General features: G+C 35.0%; 1 protein-coding gene across 1 annotated transcript in view; it reads left to right on the plus strand.

Moving 5' to 3' along the window:
* Nucleotides 1–25,979, plus strand: part of TRDN (triadin) — a gene marked incomplete at both ends in the record, with an annotated part of 300,072 nt that overhangs the window by 49,909 nt on the left and 224,184 nt on the right. The window contains 4 exon segments of the mRNA XM_082633775.1: nucleotides 2,248–2,301; nucleotides 5,703–5,762; nucleotides 13,088–13,270; nucleotides 19,175–19,234. Coding sequence (XP_082489901.1) covers nucleotides 2,248–2,301; nucleotides 5,703–5,762; nucleotides 13,088–13,270; nucleotides 19,175–19,234 — 357 coding nt within the window.

The raw sequence follows: 25,979 nt of genomic DNA on the forward strand, positions 1-25,979 counted from the left end.
TCCTTTCCCCTAGAGAAACTTTAAAAGAGGCTTTGTTTTTGCCAAGGTTTTCTTTTGCTTTTCAGCTTAATTAATAGTGATCCAAAGGAACCGAAATAAGCTATCTGTGGTCATGTGTGAGTGCTGATGTCCTACTCTTATTTTGTGAGATTTTAATATTGAACTTAGAAACTTAGAAAACCCAGAAAAACCATTGAATGTGGAAAGAAAAAATAATGTCTAGATGGTCTATGATTTTTTTTCTCTTCTGTTTCTCACTGGGTTTTAATTATTTAGGAAATTTTAACAAATTGTAAAATATTTAAATGATTGGAAGCAAGCAGTGCATATTATATCCATACAAATCATCAGTAAATAGAATTGTACTAGAAGATGAAAGTAGCTCTTCTTATAATATTTTAGAATTTCCCTTGTTCAAAAATATCTATTAAGAGTCCACTGTGAGTCAGACACCATGTGATGAGCCAGGATACAAAAATAAAATAATATGGCATAGCCCCTAAAGAGAGTTCACCTTCTTGGGAGTCAGATTTATGAACAATTGCTGTATTATTACTTAATTGACAAGATAGAATTATGCACATGGTGCAGTTGGCATATGGAATAAGTAGAGATCAACCAACCCTCTGCAGAGGAAGAGACATTTGAGCCAAGACTGAAAGGGTACATGGAACATAGGAAATGTGGGTGTGGGAAATCTAAGTGAAGGCACAAGCAGACAGAGATGCAAAGGCATTAGGAGGGCATGTAGCATGTTTATGGAATTCCAAACATTTTGTTGTAAATGGAATGTAAAGTTCAAGGGGAAATTCCTGGTAGGTAAGATTGGATTGATAAGCAAATGTCAGATCACTAAAACAATGAAATATTTTTATATTTGATATAGCACCTACCATGTGACAGATTACTATGCTAAGCAATGAGGGAGATACTAACACTTGTATCAGATCAATGGTATGATCAGATTTTCATGTTAGAAAGGCTACTTTGAGACTCAGAAAACTCAAAATCTAAGTGTTCAAGACACTATTCAGGATATTAGTGTAATAATATTTATAATAATAATATGCCCAAGAAGGACATCATAGTCCCACTTTTGAAATGGTCTCTTTCCCCTTTCTCCTTCCTACTCCCCTACTAGGTTAATTTCTTCTCATCTTTCACATCCTTATATATCATTTCTACCAACAGACCTTCCCCAAGCACACAGACTAGATTAGGTCTCATTTTATACATTGATATGCTACCCTGAATATTTTCTTCACAACAATTATTCTAACTGCAATTAACTACCTTTGGGATTATTTGTTTGGTATCCATCATCCATTAGCTTGTTGACATCATAATGATAGGGATGAAGTCTCTCTTGCCTAGCGAAGTCTTTAGCACATAGCTGGTGCTCTTTTTATAGTTTCATGTAAATAAATTATAAGTAGGGAGTGTAATATTGGATAGAAGAAGATGGGTAAAAGGAATATTTAATAGGTAGGATTGCAAAAGCTTGGCAAATGGACAAAAATGAAAAATAAAAGATGAATCCTGGATGAGTCCCAAGTTTCTAGTTTGGATAATTGGAGGTGCCATTAATAAGAGTTATGACTGAATTATGGGGGAAGATTATAACTTAAATTTGAGCCCTACTATATTAATTAATTGAATCATAGCTCATATTGAATTAAATTTTGTTTTCTTTGAAAGGGTTTCATGTCATTCCAGTTTCATTCCAGTATATTTTCAAAACCTATTTGCATGGAAATCTCCTGTAGAATATTAACATTGTATATTATTGTGTATTATCTATTGTATATCTATTGTATATATCTATAGTATATTAACATATACTATCTATTGAGTGTTCTTTGACTCAGGTTCAAAAGATTCTCTCTGTATTTTTGTCTTCACAGTTTTGGTGTTCCTTCAGTATTGAGCTGGGCTTCTTTGGCAGATAGCATAAGACATTTAAAAACTTTTCTAATTCATTAAATTGAAGTTAAAGATTTGGAAAAGTTGAGAGGTAGTCTTTGCAGTCAGACCTGGCTTTGGTATGAGTTTGTCCTTGGTTACAAAATAAAAATAGAAATTTAAAATATCTATAATTATTTTAACATTTAAACCTGTGTAAAACCTCATGCTAGTTAAAGATTTCCAAAGGCAGTAGATAAGTTTTTGACATCAAAGACTGCCATGCAATCATCTCATCTTTTATTCTTTTTATTTAAATGAAAGGTATTGTCTGTTTCTTTCCAGTTACACACAAAGAGAAAGAAAAAGACAAAGAAAAAGGAAAACCTGAAAAGAAAGGTATGGAGTTATTCTTATTGTGGTTTTTACTCATTGGTCTGTCACCGTTTGACCCTTTCTTCTTTATGTCCGAATTTAGATGACCATGAATTAATTTTTAAAAATTATATTATGATAATTTTCCTTAGAATTGAATGTGAAAAGAACAATTTCTTGGTTGAAGGAAATAAAATACTTAAGACTCTCAAACTGTTACCAATTTACTTTCTGGAAATGTATCAATTTTTCCCCTGGCAATTCTGAGATTGTTTTAGCCAACAATGAGGATATTATTTCAGAAAATAATGCCAGTTTGATAGGTAAGGAAGTGTACTTCATTACCTTAACTTGCATTCTGTGATTATATATTAGACTGGACTTAAAACTTTTTTAGTTTTTATTTGTTTAGAATAAGCAATGCACACTCATTGTTTAACACATAAAGGTACCTTGCAAAAAGCTTTCTCCTGCCTTGCCCACACCCTCTGATGCCATTCCTTATCTACCCACACATACACACAGTAAACCGCTTTTATGAGCTCTGTGTGCATCTTTTCAGAAATTCATTATGCATTTAGAAGACAATATACATTATTGTCTCTCCCTATTTTTACACAAAATTTAGTCCTATGTTCTGTCTTTATAACAATATACCTTAGAGATCTTTCCATATCAGTAAACAGATTTTTCCCTCATTCTTTTTAAAAAGCTGCATAGTATTTAAATAGAGATATTTTCTTCCACTATATCTTTTAATTGCTTGTTATTTGTAGATTGAGGGATCTGAATGTGATTTTTAGTGATACATATTTCTTGTATAACTCTTCACACTCACTGCCCATTTCGCCTGATGATACATGTATGTGTCATTTGGGTATACATCACTGATCTGTTACGTTTACAAATATATTTCTTATATAGTTAGTTTTGTAGTTAATGTAAGGGTTTCTGTCTGTGTGAATAAACATGTGTGAGTGCATATGTGTGATATATGTATGTGTTTTAAGTTCTTGAATTTTTGTGGGGCTAGATATGTTGATATTTTCTTTTGGTATTTCTGCTCTTGAGTCTTAATCCAAGGATTAATTCAGTAATTATTAATATTCCTCAAGTTTAAAAAATTAGGTTCATATTTAACACTTAACTTTAATTCATAAAAAGTCTATTTTAACATATGATGTAAAATAAAGTTCTAACTTAATTTTTTTGCTCTTGTTTTAGAATGGATCATGTCTAGGATATTTAGGCTAAATTTCAGCTGATTTATGTATCCACAATACACATAGCCTACTGAGAAATTTTATTTTGTGAAACATTCCACTTAGCTAGAATGTTTTACAATGCTTAGGAATCAGATGAGTTGAAACATGCTTCATTCTTCCTTATTCTAAACTCACATTTTAAAATTTGAATTAAATAGTTGTTCTTTTATTAATGTTTACTTTGTGATAATATCCATGAATTTCAATACAGCCATCTTCTTTGTTCTAGAAACAGGTGTCTATTTCCTACCTGCTATTGACTTATATAGAATTATTGGCATCAGGTTCTGTGTACTCTGACTAAATGAAATAATCTGATATTTCTTGTGATTTCTTTCCATCTTTACAATGGCTAAATACTTTTCATTGAAAAATAATTGAGAATTTGTTGCCCCTAAATTATACATTTGAAGAAAATTTGTCCAAATTCAAAAGCAGAAACAAAACACTTGTGTCCTTTTATTTACTGTATACCAATTAAAGGAGTTTGCTTTTTATAAGTTATACTGTAGCCCAATGACCTTGAGTGAATTGTGCCCTCCTTCAGCGAATATTGTCCAAGCTGTTACTCATAACCCCAAATGGTAGTGGAGATGACTATAGGCCAGGCTGAGAAGTGGAAAGGCTGAAACCCTGGAGAGGAAGGAAACTGCTGTCTTGGTAACTCTGCAGCTGCCATGATCTCATGGACTTCAACTGGACATTGTGCCCTAAGCTTTCTATGAGGCTTGCATCATCTTTCCAAAATTCTGGGGAAACCATTCATAGACTGTATTTTAAAAGAATAATTATTTAAATACATATTTTAAGCACATCATTTTCCTTTTAAAATACAAGTAAAACTGATTGACATTAATATTTGTATTATATAGTTAGAGAAATGAAAATAATTAGGGCTCCAATTTTTTACTCTAATAATTTGGCTCTTTCCTTAACCCAACTATTTTAATTAAAATCTCTTATCATTTAATTTTCCAATATTTCTTTAACTCTCATTATTATTCTCTAATAAATACTATGTAAATGTTGAAATATGTATAGTGATTTGGGAAACTACTAAACCGTGCAGTTTAATACATTTGAAATATGAGGATAACCTGCTCATACTGTTGTACTTCTCAGAAGTCCTTTACTTAAACCATTAAGAGACACAAGATTTTACTAGTCTATGTAAGTAAAATAGAAGTTGATAAAATAAATTTATATTGTTTTATAAACAATCATTGATTATTTTTATTAATCTATTACATAAACAACTACAAGGTATAATGTTTCAGATATCATGTCAAGTACCATTCAGTTAAGAAGCTGCACTCAATCAGTAATCTTTGATGGTTACTTTATAACCCATTAGTGGTTCTCAACCATAGGTGCTCCCCTTAGGAAGTCTTTGGAAAAATTTTGGTTGTTAAAATGTCATTGGCATGACGGGCATTTGGTAAGTGGGGACCAGGGAAGCTAAGCATTTTTTCAGTGCATAAGACAATCCCTCATACTGAGAAATTGTTCCCTAAAAGTCAATTGTGTCCTTGTTAAGACACAGTGTTCTTAATCAAAGCTGTAGTCCTGATAGTTATTTCTTTTAATTGTAAAGACAGTGCTTCCTCCTGATAAAATGATATATCTTTCAACAAATTCTTTTTTTTTTTTTTTGCCATATGCGGGCCTGTTACTGTTGTGGCCTCTCCCGTTGAGGAGCACAGGCTCCGGACGCTCAGGCTCAGCGACCATGGCTCACGGGCCTAACCGCTCCGCAGCATGTGGGATGTTCCCAGACCGGGGCACGAACCTGTGTCCCCTGCATCGGCAGGTGGACTCTCAACCACTGCGCCACCAGGGAAGCCCAACAAATTCTTATAAATTACTCTCTCTGTTTGTCTTTCCTGAAAGCTATTATTCTAAAATTCTACTTAGAATGATAACTTTAAACAGGAGGGTGAGACTAGCTTTCAAAATGCTTTCCTAAGTCTTAATGCCAAGTCTTTTAAATTAAGTTTTATACAGTTTTTATTAAATTAGTAATATTTTATTCCTGAATTGGGCTCATTAATGTCATCAGTCTTCAAACTAGCTTATGATTTTGGTGGCTATAATACTGAGGTAAAGAAAAAGCTCAAAATCTATTAAGAGTGTGTACTAATATAAAATTTTCTGTTTAAGCAACTCACAAGGAAAAAATTGAGAAAAAAGAAAAACCAGAAACAAAGACAACGGCAAAAGGTAAATTATACTTTTTATTTTAAAAGATTACATTTTGAGTAACAGGTAGCTGGATGATTGTAAGCATTCACCATTTCCTTTACATAAAATTTAATTTGGCCTTACACTTAAAATTTAATATCTAAAAGAATAATAAAACTGAATACTTAAAATAATAGAGCATCTCCAAATGTGAGAAGAAAATGAAGAACTTTCCCATATGTGGGGGGCAGAATTTTGGTCCCCATTACCTTCATCCCTTGGTGGCATCCCCTTAGCTAGGTTACATTACATGGTCAAAGGAGTTTGCAGAAGTAGTTAAGGTGGATCTAAAATACGGAGATTATCCTGAATTATCCAGGGCTCAGTGTAATCTTGCGAACCTTTAAAAACATAGAGATGTGGCAGAAGAGAAAGATTTGAAGTGTCAGAAGGCCTTGGGCCCCCACTACTAGCTTGAAAATTGAGGGAGGTACATGGAAAGTGTGAGAAGGGAATGAATTCTGCCAACATGTTGAGTAAGTGTGGAAGCCAACTCTTCCCCAGAGTATCCAGTAAGAAATGCAGCCCTGCTGACAACTTGATTTTAGCACTGTGGACCCTAAGCAGAAAACCTATTTGAGCCACATTATGGCAAGACTTTTGAACCATGGAAACCAGAAGATATTAAATGGTTGCTGGGTTAAGCAGCTAAATTTGTGGTAGTTACTATAACAAGGGGAAACCAGTACAACATATCTGGTTTATAGTTTGGATCAGTATTACACCTTGAATTTAATTTTAGAACACTAAAATTAAGGATTTATTTTTCCAAGAAGGATAATGCATCAACTTGATCAATATTTTAAGCATTGAGGGCCTTAACTGTCTTGATAATACACCAAAGAAAAAATCAGTTAGAATATCAACATAATGTTATAAACTTTGGAAGATTACATCAACTAGTTTTTATTCTAAGTTTGTCTACAAATCGTTTGATGTTAGAAAAATACAGGTTCTGATAGTTCAGTCTTATCTACTAAATTCAAATTGCTTCCTCATATTTTATTTATATATATATTTTTTATTGAAGTATAGTTGATTTATAATATTGTATTAGTTTCAGATATACAGCAAAGCAATTCAGTTATAAATATATAAATATTTTTTCTGATTATTTTCCATTATAGGTTATTATAAGATATTGACTATAGTTCCCTGTGCTATACTGTAAATCCTTGTTTATCTAGTTTTTATAGAGAGAAGTATATCTATTAAATCCATACTCCTAATTTATCCCTCCCCAACTTCCCCTTTGGTAACTATAAGTTTGTTTTCTATGACTGAGTCTGTTTTCTGTTTTACAAATAAGTTCATTTGTATTATTTTTTAGATTCCATATATAAATGATGTCATACAATATTTGTCTTTTTAATATTTTGTTTTAACTTTAATTTAAAAATTTAATGTTTTTTTATAGAAGTATAGTTGATTTACAATATTATATTAGTTTCAGGTATACAACATAATGATGCAAAATTTTCATAGATTATATTCCATTTAAAATTATTATAAAATATTGGCTATATTCCTGTATTATATCCATGTACCTTATTTACTTTACATGTAATGGGCTGTACCTCTTACTCCCCTACTCCTATCTTGCCCCTTCTCCCTTTACTCTCCCAACTGGTAACTACTAGCTTGTTCTCTATATCTGTGAGTGCCCCACGTTTTGTGTTTTTAATGTCATGTTTTACATCTTCATGCTTATACCTTAACCATTTATTTCAGTTATAGATGAATTTATGAGTTTTTTTGTCTTTTAATCTTTGTACTAACTTATTTAAGTGGTTGATCCACAGTCTTTACTATACATTTGCCTTTACTAGTGGGATTTTTCTTTTCCTATAGATTATTATTTCTTGTAGCTTTTTCTTTTCCACTTAGAGAAGACCCTTCAATGTTTCTTTTAGGGCCTGTTTAGTCTTGATGAACTATTTTAGTTTTTGCTTTTCTGAGAAGTTCTTTGTCTTCTTTCAGTTGTAAATGATAATCTTGCTGAATAGAATATCCTAGGTTGTAGGTTTTTCACTTTCAGCACTTTAAATATATCAGGCCATTCTCTTCTGGCCTGCAAAGTTTCTGCAGAAAAATCATCTGGTAGCCTTATAGGGATTTCCTTGTATGACTCTTTGTTCTTTTCTTGCTCTTTTAGAATTCTCTGTCTTTAATATTTTCCATTTTAATTATGATATGTTTGGGTGTTCATCTTCTTTGGGACCCTCTGTGCTTCCTGTACCTGGATATCTGTTTCCTTCTTCAGGTTCAGGAAGTTTTCAGCCATAATGTCCTCAAATACATTTTCGACCCCTTGCTCTCTTCTCCTGGGAACCCTATGATGTGAACACTGGGTTGTTCAGTGTTGTCTCAGAGGTCCCTTAAACTGTTCTCATTTTTTTAAATTGTTTTTCTTTTTTGCTGTTCTGATTGGGTGATTTCCATTATTTTATTTTCCAGATCTCTTATGCATTATTTTGTATCACCTAGTCAGCTGTTAATTCCTTCTAGTATGTTTTTTCATTTCAGTTATTATATTCTTCAGTTCTGATTGGTTCTTTTTTTATATTTTCTAGTTCCTTGCTAAAATTATCATGGTGTTCATCTATTCTTCTCACTAATTCAGTTAGCATTCTTATTACTAATGCTTTGAACTCTTTATCTGGTAATATTTATCTTTGATTCATTTGATGTTTTTTCAGAGTTTTTTTTATTGTTCCTTCATTTAAAACAAATTCCTCTCTCTTCTCAGTTTTCTCAACTATCTCTATGAAATTAGATGAAACAGTAATCTATCCCCATCTTGAAGGGGTGTCTTTATGTGGGAGTGCCCCTATAGTCTTCATGTGCCAAGTGGCTTTGGTTGGAGGGCTGGATCTGACGTGAGCATGAGTCTCATCTTCCCTCATGGTGTGCAGGCAGCTCTCACCATGGTAGGATGTGGAGCTGGAGACGGAGGGTCTAGGGCCAGAGCCAGGTGTGAGCCTGGGCTTCTCCTCTGTTCAGAGGCTAGCACTGCCCTACTGGGGACTGGATCAGGTCCCAAGTTGCTGGAGGAGAAGCCCTGATGTTTGGGACCAAGCTGGCTCTGTTCCCTCTAAGTGTGTGCTCTTCCTGCTCTGGGCATTGGCACCTTCAGCACAGAGCGGAGCAGTACTGCAGCAAGAGGGGCTGGAGTGTGTACTCAGCATTATTCAGGGTGCAGGCTGGGGTGCTCCCAGCACCCCATTCAGAATTCTGGTCCACTCCCCATCTGCTGCCTCCATAAGTGCCAGGAATGACTGCTGTCACCCAATTAAGATGAGCCGGCTCTATCCTTTATAACCATGCACTCTCCTCAGCTGTGGCAGCCTTTGCCTTAGGTAGAACTGCACCACAGAGCAAGCTTGGCTAGAGTGGGTGCTCAGCTTAGGCTGGGGCATGAGCTGGAGTAGTCGCTGGAAACTGGCTAGAATCCCAGACAGTTCAGTTTGCTTCCTCTGCTTTGTTTCAGGAGTAAGTGAGCATGTGTGTACTCTTCCAGAGCAGAGTCTAGGTTTCTTACAGCCCTGCTGTCAGTCCCACTGGTTTTCAAACCAGCTAAGGGGACTTGTACTCCTGGTGTCAGACCCAAGGACTGCGGTGACTGATATGTGTTTCAAACTGCTCACTCCCCAGGGGGGAATCTGCAAGCCTAGTTAATCCTGCTCCTCTTCTGTGTCCCCTTCTTGTACAGCTCACAACCTAATTGCTTCTCTTCCTACCTGATTTTGTGTGTATCTTTCTTAGAGGCTTGGTTGTAAAAAAGTCTTTCTGCCAGTCTCCAGTTTGTTTTCAGTGAGAATTGCTCCACATGTAGATGTACTTTTGATGTGTTCATGGGGGCAGTGAGCTCTGTGTCCTCCTACTTGGCCATTTTATCTCCTGCTCCCTCCTCGTATTTTAAAATATAGGTTTTATGTGATCAGTATATTTTAGAAATCTAGTATATTTTCAAGGGTCTAAGCATGTAGATAAAAATTGGAATGTATTTTCAAAATTTAATGTGTTTACCTACACAATGTAAAATAATTAGATATTTGAGGAAGATATATTTTTTTTACTAAATTTTTCCATGAGGTAACCAAACATCATTTTATTGAAGTTAAGATGGATGAATTGAAACTTAAAGCTAGTAGGAATGTTAGAGATTATTCCAATTAATTACCTAACTTAACAGATGAAGAAATTTACTTCTGGGGAGAGAAAACAATTTGTCCAGATTATAAAGCTAGTATGTAATTGAACTAAGACAAACCCCGTGAGTATAAATCAAGTATTCTTTCCAAAGATAATTAAATAAAGTTCTTCAAGCATCCATTATTCCTTCAACAAATATTTATTTAATACTGTATTAATTATTTCTTGATGTGTAAAAAATTACCACAAATTTAGTGGCTGAAATCAACACACATATATTATCTCACAGTTTCTGTGGGCCAAGAATCTGGACATGGCTCAACTTAGCCTTCTGTCTTACAATGTCTCACAAAACTGAGATCAATGTGTTAGACAGGGCTGCAGTCCCATCTGAAGTTTCAGCTGAGGAAGAACTATTTCCAAGTTCATTTAAATGACTGTTGGCAAGATTCAGTTCCTCAAGGCCTGTTGCATGAGAGTCTCAGTTCTTCCTGCCTTTTGGAAGGAGGCCATCCTCATTTCTTGCCACATGAGTCTCACCAATATTGCTGGCTTCATCAAACCCAGCAAGAGCGAATCAGCTAGCAAGAGAGCAAATTAGCTAGCAAGACAGAAATAACAATCTTATGTAAAGTAATCATGGAAGCCACATACTGTGGGTTAGCAGCAAATTCATAAGCCAGATCACATACTTACATATTTACATATGTAATCTATATGTCAGTATGTTGTACACATGATCTGAATACAGTGAAACAATTACTTTTTTCTCGATCAAAATTGTTCATTCATAAACATTTATTCTTTGTTTTCTCTGAAAAAAGCACTATGTTAGACATTATGTTGCTACAAAAATGAATAATATAGTTCCTATTGTCAAGTTGCTTTCAGTATGGTAGGGAAGACAGATATGTGAACAGCCATCTGTAGTACAAGATAAATAGTAGGGAATAACATGTACCTAAAAAAAAGTTGAGATAAATTTAATCTTGGGTGAAGAAATGATTAATTCCAATGGCAGAGTCATTTGCTGCATATGAATTGAGCACAAAGGGATTTAATATGTGTGTAAAATATGAAAAACATAGACAATATAGCTTGGTAGTATTTGACATGTGGAAAATACATGAGATATTTTTTAAAAAAGAAAGTAGTCTATTGTAGGAAGAAACTTTTGGAAAGATGCTATGAGAGGAGAAATGATGAAGCCAGATATCACAGGGTTTTGTGGTTTTGTTTTGTTTTGTTTTTTTTAATTGGGTATCACAGGCTTTTAGTCAGCTCTCCTCAGATAGGAACATTGTCCCGCCAATCTTCAGAGCACTGGCTGCAGGCTCTGGGCCTAGGTCATGCTAGGCTCTCTGGATGGGTTTGTTAGGTGAACATATGTGGATTGTATGACTCTGAGGTGCTGTTGGCCATCTCAGAGGAACTTTCTCTCCAAGCGGACATGAATAAATATTTTGGTGTGGGGTCCTGGAATGATGTTGATTTAAAGTCATTTGCACAGAGCTGATGGTTTCAGTCATAGAAATGTATGTGTCTGCTGTAGGAAGGAGCAGAAAGCAGTAAAGGAAACTTAGAAAGTGTTTAAAGGGAGTAGAAGAAAATCCCCAGTTGATTGTAGTCACAGAAGCCACAAAGATGTTGGAAGCTTGTGGAGCAATTGGGTGATTCTTCTATGAGAGTTTATGGTCAGTAACTTTGGGAAACAGTGGGTAGCATTATCCCCCTCCTTGAAGATTCTTAATACACTTTAGCTTTGATAAATTCCATAGTAAAGAAACCAGTGTAGCTTAAGTGTTTCCCAATTTATTTTGATAGAAATATCCCCTACCCCTAACACAGCATCAAGATTTCCCTGCGAAGTTTAACAGTGCTTTGGGAGGTGTTAGTCCATTCAGTTAAATGCAGTACCACAGGTGATACTGTGGTTTCACAAGCATCAAGCATTAGCATTTTCATTCTTCTCTTTGCAGGACTTCATAATATTATCTTGTCTTAGTCTCAAATCCTAGCTTAGTGTACTAAAGTCAAGAGACTTGATTATAATATTTTCATCAAATTCTTCAACATGAGTTACAATAAAGGCTACCCATTACATGGACAAATGACGTTAGAGGGTCCAACACTATAGCAGACTTACTATGAAGTCTAATGATTATGTGTGATCCCAGAGAATAAATAACGTCCAATATGCAACTTCTATTATGAACACTTTCCACAAATGTGTACTATATTATTATTGCTTTTTTAAAATAATTGAAAGATTCTCAGACTGATTAGTTCACATTCCCAGTTCCCTTCCCCCAATACATGTAATAATATCAGAATAAAATATGAATGTATAGAATATATGTGTATGTATCATAATTCATATATATTCACATATATGCTAATTTCTAGCACTTTCTGTTTTCTAGGATATATTTAAGGGCTTTAAAAGTCACCTGAATTATTATTTTTCAATTAAAATAAGCAGGAGCCAACATCTTAATTTCACTTTCTTTCCATCTCTTTAAAGTCACATCATTAGAGACTGAATGTCTGAGTTATCCCTTAATGGATTTTATTGTTTTGTTTCTATTAGTCATTACCAGTGCAAATAATTTTCCATTCGCCTTCATAATAGTTACATTTAAAAAATATTTTGTTGACAATTCAGTTTCTTAAATGACTTTTATGATATTTCAGTTGTGGACAAAAATGATCATATCGTTTTAAAAGGTCTCTTATTGGGCTCTTTGGTATGGACATGGATTTTCACTGAACATGTCTATATATATACTTCCCTCCAGAATCCAAATCCTTCCTTGTTGATATACTTAGTTCCTGACTACCTAAAAAGTAATGTTTTCATGTACAAATTAAGAAAGAGTCCAACTTTCAAGTTAGTTACATTTTTTTAGTAATCTAACATGCCACTTCATAAACTATATAAAAATCAAATGATAGTCATAAGTATTTATGTCAGTGACACAATTTTTTTGTTTTTCTGTTCTCTTTCTTTTAAAAGTGTTCTTAACAACCAATGAAATATGAAATGCTGCATTGGTTAAATAAATAAATAAATATATATATATATATATATATATATATATATATATATATATATATATAAAATTCAACTTTTCTTTAACTCCATACAGAAGAGAAGAAAGCTAAGACTAGAGAAAAAACTGAAGAAAAGATTAAAAAGGAAGTGAAAGGTGTGAAACAGGAGAAGGTGAAGCAAACAGCTGCAAAAGTAAAAGAAGCACAGAAAACATCACCTAAACCCAAAGAGAAGGACAAGAAAGATGCTGCAGTGGTGTCCAAGAATGAACAGAAAGGTAAACATTCAGAGGAGGTGGCCAGAGGTTCTAAGAGAGTATTGTGCAAGAAGCAGATGCAGTGAAATTAAAAACTGATAAAAGACCAAGATCAGACTTTACATGGGAGTAAAAGACTTGCATAAGTGAATATACCTGAAAGGAAATACAATAATTTGGGGGTTAAAATTTATTTATAGAAATACTAAACTGTGTTCACATATCTAAAGATGCATTTTGATGCATTTTTAAAAGAGGATTTGAGTTAGTATCTGAAGTTGTTTAAAGGACACATACTCTGTCCTTTGTGTACTCTTTGAAGAACAGCAATACAGGAAACTGACAATTCTCAAGGAGTTTATTAAGGGGTGGATGTTCAAATCATATAGAAGAAGTATCATAAAAAGTATCCATACATTCCTGAGCTCTGCAAGAGCATATAATTTAGAATATACATTGAATTATTAAATCCAGTTTGTCCAATGACTAAATTTATCACCTTAGAAAGCTCTGTATCTTACATATTGTGCTGCTTTTCTATAAGAGTGATGTCAAATTTAACATCCGTACTTCACGGAAATAGAGCATTTACATGGAGGTGGAATGTAAACCTGATATTCTTTAAAGAAAGGTGCTTGTAAGCATAAAAGGGTAGAGTTTTAAGAGGTCAGCTGAGGGCTGTATTGTCACACATCTCCCGCCCTTGTTGAATCTTTCCTTCCCTAAATCCACCCCTGGCTCCAAGTTGCTACACAGTCCTGAGCTTCCCCACACAGAATGTGGGATCTGCTCTGTATAGACTATTCCTATAAATGTTTTTTAGGGGTGTTGCAAAATAAAATTTGTCCTTATTCTGAGAGTTTTAATAGTTTTATTTGAGGGCTAAAATTAAGGAATTGTTTCCATAAGATTTGCATTAAAGAAGTTAAAAATATTGTTACTGAGTAAGCTATTTGGACAGTGAAACTGATAATTTTCCCCACTATAAGGTACAAACAAGATATGAAATTTGCAATCTATTCTCTTTTTGTTTAAGATTCTACATACAGGTGAAATTATATGGCATTTGTCTTTGCAATCCACTCTTGTATATTATCTTTGAATCACTTTTTCCCCTGAATTCACAAGTAATATTTGGAAACGTTTATTTATATAAAGGAAAAGGTGTATTTTTTGAAAACGTATTTTAAAAAGGAAAAGAAGGAGGGAAAGAAGAAAGGAAGTTTTTTTTGTAGTAGTCCACAACATTTTTAATTTAAGTAATCTTATCTTTTATTTTAAAGTAATACTGATATTTAAAGCATATGAGTGGAATTAAATCTTTGGAGCCCAAAAACCTTTCTTCAATTTTAAAGATGATTATATTGCCTTGAATCAATTAAAAATATTAATTATCATCTCTAACAAAGCTGTATGTTATTTATGCAATAATTGGGGTAGGAAAAATATAGTAAAAAAAGAAAAATATTTTGAATGGACTATTTTATTGTGATAGAAGACAGGAAAATTAATCTTCTAATTCACTTATATGCTTATTTAAAATTATTATCAAGATCGTAAAATACTTGGCATTTTAGATTGCCTTTTAAAAAAGAAAATAATCACACAAAAAAAGAAAATAATCACATGAAACCAGATTAAACGTACCAAGCATATTTTTGTTTTTTGTCCATAAATACAGTGTGTAAAAATTCATTCCAGTTATATATGGGAGTACCAAAATACTTATCTAGCAACTAGGAATATGAGTACACTTTTGGATGTTCATTTTTAGTATCTTAGTTATTTGGGGGCCATATCTTATTGATGAAGACACGTTACTAAAATATTTCCAAATAATATGTATTTTCTGGGTCACATATACTATATTTTATTCCTATCAGTAATCAGTATTGAAGATAGCATTATATTACTTTTCCATTTTCAATCTACTGTTTTCATTTTCATATCAAGAGCTATTTATCTATTAAAAGACATTCAGATATCACTTAGAGTTAAATAAAAGCACAAATGTGATTTTATCAGCTAAACAAATGCATTTGCTAAATTAAGGCTCTCTATTGAGATCTACCATCAATTAGATAAATGTATTATTAGGTAAATAATGAAAATGTTACCTCAAATAGCTGATCAGACACATAAATATGTCATTTTAAAAATTTAAGCTATGATTTAACAGCATTTGTTTATAAAAAACCTAATCGCATTATAGTTTTAACTCAGACATGATAAAGACATAGTGTTTTCTAAATAATCTACTTGTGAGGTGACTTTGATTTTGAGACTCTTGTATTGATGATTTAGTAAAATTGAGTTGGTTTTCCTTTAGGCAAGGGATTATTTATTTGCTTAGCTTAAGTTAGACCTAATGAATTTAACATTCTTTTCCTATAGATTTCTAATAGTTCTTCTTAAATAAATAGCTTCTATAGGCCTTTTATTCACTGGACACAGATTTTTACATGCAACAATACACTTATTGGCAATTATTTTACTACATAGTATACATGCATATACATTCATGTATGGTTATTTTTAACATTGTATATATAAACACTATTTCTACTAAAGCATCAGGAATAAGACTCATATTTGTACATGCCTACTGTAAACACACTCTTATATATTGCATAATCTGTTTTTTATGGACCATTCTTAATCTGTTTAAAGTAGGGTAAGAAGGGTCAGCACGATCAAGCATTGCTCTCTGATTTTCTGATGGTCTATGGCAAATTTGTGGGGAAGGAAAAAATCAAACCTCCCCACTGCTATGCTCATTCTTTCTTTTCTTCCTTCTTATTTTTTTAACAACTGTTTGTGGCAAGCAGAGAAATTGTAGCTAATGTTAATCTGCCATAGAGCACCAGACCACATATGCCCCGTTCTCATTAGAGGTTTTTTAAAATTTATTTTCTGTTAACATTCTACACCCTGAATGCATTTTCTCTCAGCTGCTACTCCACAGGGAATACCAATAAGGCAGCAGCTGAATGACATCCATCACTGCTCCCTGAGGATCAGGAAGGGGAGGGATGGACAGCATGTGGTATTCCTAGAAAGATGTTCATTTGGGGAAAAAAGTACTAAGAAGTGGTGACGAGATATGAAATTACCTTATGTGAATTATTGTCACATAACAATGAAAGAATGATAGAACAGTTCAGTTTTTCTTTAGGAAAAAAATGTCCTGTTTGAATATTTGAGTTGGATTTAAAGAAGCATTTCTTTAAAATGAATTTTCCAAAGTCAGGAAGACTTGGTTTTGCTTTATCCTTAGACAGGTGAAGCAGACACACTGGGGACTGCCCAACACATACCTGCCTAGAGTTCTTACACATTGTTAAGGTCAACACACAAGACAGGTGGAAATGGGCATCTTAATTTAAAATATTTTAAAATTCTTAACTTTGGGAATTCCCTGGTGGTCCAGTGGTTAGGACACCATGCTTCTACTGCAAGAATTCCCTGGTGGTGGAATTAAGATCCTGGATGCCTGTGGTGCAGCCAAAAAAGAAAAAAAAGAAAATTCTTAACTTTAAATTTTGTAAAAATACTCTCTATCTCCCTATTGATATGTCGGTGTCATTAGAATGCAACTTCACAGCATTATTTAAATATAAAAGAAACCTCCTACGTGGTGTAACTCAATTTTCTAGATTAAAAATATTAACCTTCTTTGAGTTCATAAGAGATTTTCTTTTTTAAATTGGAAACTTGTAGGACTACTGGTGCATTAATTAAACAAATGACTTTGGATCCAGAAAATATTGGTATAAGAAATATAAGCATTTTACTTGGTAATAATTTGGTAATAGCATCATTACACTCAGCATTCAGTTAAAGAAGAATCTCTGAAGCATGAAGATTTTAATTAATTCAATAAACTATTCCACATGTTATGTATATAAACATTCTATCACAACTTGGGGCAGAGCACAATATTTCATTTTGGGGGATAGTCCAAACCCTTCAAATTTCAAGAAGTCCCTGCATTCTAAACTTCTAAGGTACATACTTTCTCCATTGCTGTTGCTGAGGGCTATGGTACCACTAGAAATGTTGTGAGAAAAGAAATTTTGAGCAATTTTAGATCAGTGATTCTGAAAGTGTGGTCTAATCTGATTCCTCTGGGGAGTTGGTCAAAAATGCATATTCTTAGGGTCCAGACCCATCGAATTGTAAGGTGTGTTTTTTTGCACGACTAGGCAAAAAAAATCTGCATTTTAGCAAATTCCTCATCTTTTTGATATTTAAATTGCCCTTTGAGAACTACTTCTAGAGTTTTAGGCAGGGCACATCTAAAATGATCAGTCACATTAACTACTGAAACAAAGGGGAAAGCCTGCTGAGTTTAGGAAGTCCTCCTTGCCCAACCTCAAGTTTGCCATTTAAGGGAAATGCAGTTTTTCATCTTAGAGTCGAATGGCTCATTCTACAATTTTGCTAAGGAAAAGGGTTATGCCCAGAAAAGAGAAAATACTCTCTACCTTAATCTTCTCTCCTGTATCATAGGATTCCCAGGTCCTGGGATCAGAAACCCCTGTTATAACTGCCAGTACACTGAGGAGCAAATAAATTCTTGGGCTGATCCGAGAGCTAACTCCCTCCCACTCCCCACCTCACACGTGGGGAAGGGTGACCCAATTCAACAATCAAAATTCATGCAAATTTTTGAAACTTTATGAGTTTTGGCCTACTCATTTAGGTACTAATGAAAAGAATTATATTTTTACATCTTCTGCAATAAGTACATTTTTTTCAAAGGTGGAGTCTCATAATAAAATGGATTACTCTAAAAATACTGTAAATACTCTAAAAACAATGAGGTTTACAAAAATCCTTGTGTGTGTATTTATATAGTAACAGGTTTCGTTATTTCATAGGTTTGATATACATAATTTAAAGCACTTAAGGGTATGTCATGTTGTATAAATTCAATAAACTCTCTTGATCCTAAAGCTGCCTTTGGATTTATTGAATTAATAAGATGCCTATTTAGAAACATTAAACTGTAAATCATTTTGAACAAGATTCATTTAATAATCTGCAAGCTTTAAAGAAGATACGGTAAAGCTTATAGAATGATTCATCAATTGAAATTTGGATTGGAATGACCTCGGCAGAATCTAAAGTTATATGAAAATTTAAAGTTCAGTGCAATGTCTTTAATTTAAAAGGAAATGAAAAAACAAACTCCTGAAATCATTTTTGACAAAGTCTGCCTCAAAAACTCAAATCCTATGCTGTTTCTCTCTTTTTTTTTTTTACTTTTTCCGTGGACCATATACTAATCAAGATCATAAGATGATCTTCTAATAATGATTACCCAATCAATTACCTTAAGAATGATGTTATTTAGTGCTGTAAGTCTGTTCTTCTGGATTTCCTCTTCTAATTGAAGAGAATCTCCACGTAGAAGACCCCTGACAAGTTGCAAAGGGGTTAGCCCTCCTGCTTGCCTTTTCAAGAAACATTCTGTGGCTTCATTTAGACAATGAGGTGAAGGGTTGGGAGTGAATATTTGGTAAAACATTCCAAGTTGGAAACAATTTCCTCTTGTGGAACTTCTGTTTCATTACTGGAAGTATATATACAGACAATGAGAAAAATTGCTTAAATATTGATGACTAATAATAAATTTGATGAAAAATGTTTTGATTTTTAAAAACAACCACTATAATATTACTCTGAACTAGTCTGTTTCAATTTTTAAGGTTATTCTTTTTGTATGGAATAAATGGAAGTTTAAGTTTATTATTTTCCCCACGTATTCATATATGTGCAAATTATTCCTTCACAGAACATATTGTAGTAATTAAAATAGAATTATGCTACTTTGTTTTGTTAAGCCATCTTTCCCTAGGAAAAAAGAAAGGCGTCAATGACATTTTTTTCACTGCTTTTTTTTCTTTCTACTTTTGTCAGATCAGTATGCATTCTGTCGATATATGATTGACATATTTGTCCATGGGGATTTAAAACCAGGTATTCAAACAGTCCTTGTATTTGTCTGTTTTAATAGTCTGTTTCTAAGGTTGTCTGTTTTTTATGTACTAAACTGTTATGCTCATTTTTATAAAACATTGCATAATGCATGTGCAGACCTAGAATAAAACCCATGAAAACCAGAAGTAATAACTGGCATTAGGGCCTTTAATATTACTTGCTACCACTGCATGGCCTGTTGCAAATGAAGTCGGTTGAAAGCAAAAAAGTGCTAATATCTTTATATACAAAAAATGCTAATATCTTTAATAATATCTTAGAGTGAAGAGGTGAATCATCTTATTTTATTCTTGGTAAGCTTAGAATAAAAGACATGTGACAATGAAAGCATTCTTCTTTTTTTGGTAGTGAACACAATTCACATTAAAATCCATCATATTTCAAATATTTAATCTTTTTTGATTTTCTCACTTGCATATGATCTTGGGTTAACCACTCCAGAGAACTACTATTGATGGAGATAGTCAACACAGTGGGGAAGTATTTTTACTTAAATGAATTTATCTATCATCTCTCCTGTCTTTAAATGGTGCCCAGAGTGTAACAGGGGATTCTTTACTAACATCTTAATTAAGAATTAATTTGATTGCTTGTACTCTGCCTTTTTCTGATTTAAAAACTGATAGTCTATGTTCATGTTTGGGGAAACATTTCTAGGAAGATGGTATTGTTAAGTTAGGAACTAATTTACATTAGAATAATTGAAGCTGATTGTTTAAAGCAAACTATATTTTGGTTTCTTAACTATTTTTATGGAAATCGTTCTAAAATGTACAATTATAATTCATGCATATAATGGCAAACGGGCATGTTATACCTAAAATATATATATGACACATCTAGGTCCTGGAAAATTAGAAGATCATGAGAACTTTGGCTCTCAGGAAAACTTAATTTTAGTAACTTATTGAAGTTAATTTCCTCCTCCTTCTCTACTTCTTTTTTTATTTTCTTATCCTTCTTTTTTAACTTTCTTATTGGGTTAGAAACTGAAATGAGGAGAAAAACACTGAAAAATAAAATCACTCATTTGGTAGAAATGATTAATATTAACGTATGTGTATAGTGTCATAATAAAATTAGATGGAAGCATTGAGGAAGGTAGTTTAATATAGTGAAAAGAAAGGGCTTTGGACACAAATTACCGATATAATTCTTGACCCCATCCCTTTCTATAATTGGACCTTTAGCAAATCATTGAACTCCATCTGATCTTCAGAGTTCATACATTGGGATTACAGTAATAAACTTACAAAGTTGTTGATAAAGCATATAATAGATGCACAACAAAGTGCTATTATAGCTTTATTCTCTAATTCATTTATTTCACCGCAGCCCGTCTGGGCGAGCATCCCACATAAAGTGAACGCATCAACATTGACAAGTCCCTATCTCTATATACCATTAACTCAGTTTTAGGTAGCAGGTTGTTGCCCATTTTGTTCAGCTGTGATGGTTTAAGAAATTCATACTCTATACATATTTTGCTTTTTTAAGAGACCAAATCTTGAAGATATCAATTAACTATTTACTTACACACAAGATGAATCTATGTTCTTGATGAGCATGAGTTTTTAAATTCCATCATCTGAAGAAAATAATGTGTTCTTTGTTCCACTTAAATTATTCATAGTAGCTACTAATTGATTATACAATACAATTTCTAAGAGAATCACAGGGCACAGATACCCGTGCATTATCACAATGCCATTCATTTCTTTCTGAAAATTCAACAATGGATTAAGGTCAGAAGGACCAGAAAAAACACGTCTGCATGAGTAAAGGATAATTTTGCTGTTGTTGGGGAGGGAGGAAACTTTCCTTTACCCTCCTAGGTTCTTCTAGCTGCTATAAGAATTGAATTGACATGAGAGAGCTTCACAGGAGAAACTCAAATTACTTCATAAGCATAGGAACCCTACACGAGAGGGTCAGAGACAGAAAGGTACAATGAGGTACACATTGCTATCCTGAACTAAGAAATGGGATAGGGGCCCGAGGCTCTCAAGGGCAGGAACGTAATTCACGGGACAGTTTTAAAAGGAGCAGATATTGGTCAATTAGATGTTTGCCCTGCCATACAGATGAGACCACTTACATAAAGTTCTGGTAATAACTTTTTTTTTTCTGGGAAAAATCCCCAATTTAAGTCCTTGTAGGTAGTTAAGGGAGGAGAAGTAGTTTCTCTTGAACCTGTAGGATCTATGTTGCCCTAGCTCAAAATAATCCATGTGCCAAAGTGGCACATCTTGGAGAGGTCTGTTCTGAACCCCCAGGGTTCCCTCCTTTGGAACTTCCCCAAGAAGTTTCACAGTTCAGAATTTGAGTTGGTAGATTGCTCTATCTCCTTGAACCAGTCTCTTGGTCCTGAGAATAGGTCATCTCTGTGAAACAGTTGTGTCTCATTTCATGAGGCTCCTAAAGTTAGGCCTATTGTGAAATCAATCAGATATTTAATGAGACAAGTATATAGAAACAAAAGAAAAATAATAGTTAGTGACTGGAGTAGACTATCGGCCCAGTTTCTGAATGCAAGCAGTTGAGAAAGTTTCTAGGCATCCAACTTGAAGCATCTTCAGATGGAGTGGGGACAGGCAGTGACAATCTGATAGATTTTTTCAGGTTTGCAGTTTGAATATGTCTAGCAATCTTTCTGATTGGCCATAGCAACAGGCATGAAGACTGTCAGTGCATGAGCTGTTATGGTGATTTCTGTGAAGTTTATATCAAGTTGTCCAACTTTAGTTTGCATGGCTTTGGGAAAAGGGCAGTTTTAGTTCTCAATGATTCCAAATCAAAAGGGTGGGAGAAAATTGGAAACCTTAGTTTGGAGAATTGTAGCCAAATATTGGTGAAAACTAGAAGAATTCAGGAGCAGTCAAGTTTACAGGTAGAAAACAAAACTTTAAAAGACAATGGACAGCAATAGAATCTAATAACCACAAAAGTGTGTCACTGAAACATGAGTTTCCTCTCTAAAAATCACCCTCATATCTATCAAATATAGACAAATTAAGACTAATCTGTTTGCAAAATAAGTCTAGTTTCAATAAACTTGGTCTGATTATTTACATAAGTACAGGAATAGTGAGTGGTCATACAGACTCTTTTAAACTGCTTTGTTGGAACTTTTCATGAGAAATCTCAAGATTGAAATTTTAAAGGCCTCTTGAAGCTAGGATAGTCAAGCCAGGAAATTGTCATCAGCCTTCGCCTGAAATCAAATATAGATTTGGGTGAACTCCTCTCTTCTCAAGGTCCCCAAAATATCTTGAGATTCCTGCACTTGCCAGGAAGTGACCTTCCTTACTCACCCGGTGAGGCTGCTGACAACCCTGTAAGTAAAGCACCAGGCTGTTATCAGGAGCTTTACTGGTTCCCTAAAGCAAATCTTAGCTCCTTCAAGTGGCCTGAGTCTATGCATGTATCTCTCAAATATGACACTCCAGTCAAAGCCCTGATAATATAACCAATGTTTTCAATTTTGTCCTGTTAGAAAGAGAAAAGATTCTCATTGAAGTTATGCAAATAACTATACTGCCATTAAAAAAAAAAAATCCTTAAAATGCTAAGAGTTCCCAAGTTCTGGAGGGATTAGGTAGGGAGAAAAAGATAAAAGTTTTAATTCTGTTTATGATGTACCAATTGCTGTAAGTCATAGGTAGCAAAGTTAAAAAATTCTTTATATCTGGAAGACAAATGATTAAAAAACAGTAACATTTTAGACAAAAAATCATAAAAATTATAATCGTATTCGTCAGCTCATTCAGTCCTATGTAATTAATTCATGCTCTGCTTGAGTCTAGTTGTTCCATTAGCTCTGTCAACCTTGCTTGATGATTGAGGGTGATAGGGATGGTGATAATTCCAAGAAGTTTACAAGGTTTTCACTAAGGCTCAAATGATTTGCCCAGTGAAGTGGACAAATCACTTGATCACCAGAGACTGTGAAAGGTATACCCCAAGTGAGAAACACATTTTCTAACGTTTTCTTTGCCACTGTGAAGGCATCAGCCTTGTACCAAGGGAAGGCTTCAACCCATCCTGAAAACATTATACAATAACAATAATACACTGATAACCCATACTAAGTTGCAGTTGAATGAAGTCCAGCTGCAGATGTTTCAAGGGTTCAGTGGGAGGAGGTCTGAGGCCTCTGACAGGTCAGACATTGCTGGTAGACTGTTTTCACAATTTCATAGAAGTCTCCCAAGCAATGTGTATTTACAATCTGAGTAATATTAAATTCACTATGGTGGGTGAAGGAATACAGAAACCAAAAAATGGGGTTTGCCACAGAGCCACAAAGTACCAAGTGGCCATTCTGAGTTTCCCATAGCCCTAAATGTTTATAAAATTTACAACTATTGTTTACCCATTTTTACTTCTCTGATTCAGGAACAACTATTAGCATGTACAAGGACATTAGAATGGCAAAATTCTGGCAAAAAGAGGTCTTTTTTTTACATTAACATTCTGTGGATTGGCAAATTTATGAATATATTTCATATTTTCTAAAGATGTATGCTACTTTATAGTACAATCCTTAGATAAAGCAGAAGACATGTTTACTAAGAAACCCAAACATCTTTAGTTTCTACATTATAAAAGGACAAAAGTAGATAAAACTGGGCTTCCCTGGTGGCGCAGTGGTTGAGAGTCCGCCTGCCGATGCAGGGGACACGGGTTCTTGCCCTGGTCCGGGAGGATCCCACATGCTGTGGAGCGGCTGGGCCCGTGAGCCATGGCTGCTGAGCCTGCGCGTCCGGAGCCTGTGCTCTGCAACGGGAGAGGCCACAACAGTGAGAGACCCGTGTACCGCAAAAACATAAAAAACCTTTATGGTAACCCCATCAATGTCTGTTTTATTCATCCTGATGCTGGATGGCTTTATTAAAGGTTCAGGGTCTTGTTCTACCTGTCCAAAAAGAATTTTGGACAAGGAATGCAATGGAAAACACACAGAGACTGAAGCATAAAGAGAAACAAAGAAGCAGTTTATTAAGAAGCGAAAGTATGCACTCCGAGAAGAATGTGGGTGTCCTCGCAAGTGAGGAGCGCCCTGGGGGTTTTCTTATTTCCCTTTTTATTTCATCTTAACCTTTGAATAGGCATGAGTTTTTTCTATTAGGTGCAGAATATTCATTGATGAGAAAGTTGAGGCGGGGCGATGATCACATCCATCCATTCTTGTGCACTGGGCTCCTGAAGCCACCACACGTGCATCCTGAGAGCTATTTTCCCTTAAGGTTTCCCTTACCAGTTGAGCGCCACAGTGGAACGTTGTATAGTGGTCATTTGAAGCCTGGACATTTTTACTGCACATGCTCGGTCTTGCTCTGCAGGTTTTGTGATCAGGGTTCCCTATTCAGATGTCACAAAGCTTAATCAAAATCTAATTTATGTTCTTCTGGCTGATGCCATTCTTCCATGTTTCATGATCTCATTAAGTGCAAGACAATGAGGTGGCTTTGCCTTTTTGCCTAATGCCTATACTGAGTGTCACCGGAGAGTAGGCTCTTGTCTCATCGCAGAAAGTATTCAGAGAGGAGACAGGAAAGCCGAGAAAGCAAAGCTAGGATTTATTTAAGCGATAGGATGCTCTCAAAGGAAAAGCAGACAGTATCAGTTGAGTAGCTGTGCTGTTTACAAGATGTATGGCTTCCTGCCATTTGGCCCCTGTCCCCTTTCTCTGTTTATATCTAGCTATCTGCCTTCTCTAACATTACCCCTTCAAGGAGTCTGGACCCTTAAAATCTTTTAAGGGGTAAAGGGTTGGTCCGTCTTCTGTAACTGCTTCAACCTGAGCATGGGCATTGTCCCTGCTGCCTGTGGGTGCAGATCTCCTTGCTATCGGTCAGAGATAGGGGTCTTGGGGTTTTTCCAGTGGTGGAGATAGAGTGGGGAGTAGAAGGAGGCAGCAACCTTGTCCAGTGGATGTTGATTGTCCTCATCTTCAGGTGGGATGGGTTGAAATCCTTGTTGCATCATCACTTGAAGTTGGAGTTTTCTGAAGCCATGGGTTTTTTCCCCTTGGCACCTCAGGTTTCGATACAGCAGCTGTTAGCAGGGAGAAATTGGAGTATATCTGAGTATAGTTATTAGTTATATTAAACATTAGTCCTGAATATTGTCTAATCCCTATGCTGGCTTTCTCTTGTGTATTGTTAACTATTATTGATATTATGCTTCTGTGTGTGTGTGTGTGTTACACGGGCCTCTCACTGTTGTGGCCTCTCCCATTGCGGAGCACAGGCTCCGGACGCGCAGGCTCAGTGGCCATGGCTCATGGGCCCAGCCGCTCCTCCCGGACCGGGGCACGAACTTGTGTCCCCTGCATCGGCAGGCGGACTCTCAACCACTGCGCCACCAGGGAAGCCCTGATATTATGCTTTTATTGTGAGTTTTAGTTTTCTTTATTCCAGTCACTAGGTTCTTCCACCAGACAGTGACATCCCCTACATATTGGATATTGGCAGTCTGGTTGGTGTCTGTTACCCAACTGTGATTACTGAAAACTAGAGTTTGATTGTAGTATGTTTCACTCAGCCATCGTAATTCTTGTCCCTGGATGCTAATACCAGTAACACAGAGGCTAGCTTCGCCTAAAAGCTGAAATGGCCTTCCCTCCGATTTGGAGGAGGGGGTCTGTTCCAGAGAGTTTGGCTTCCAGGTGGTTCCTGTTACATTCCTTCCTTCCTTACCACACTGGGTGGTAAATAAG

The sequence above is a fragment of the Mesoplodon mirus genome (assembly GCF_964341445.2).
Source record: "Mesoplodon mirus genome assembly, chromosome: 10".
In the NCBI taxonomy this organism is placed as follows: domain Eukaryota; kingdom Metazoa; phylum Chordata; class Mammalia; order Artiodactyla; family Ziphiidae; genus Mesoplodon; species Mesoplodon mirus.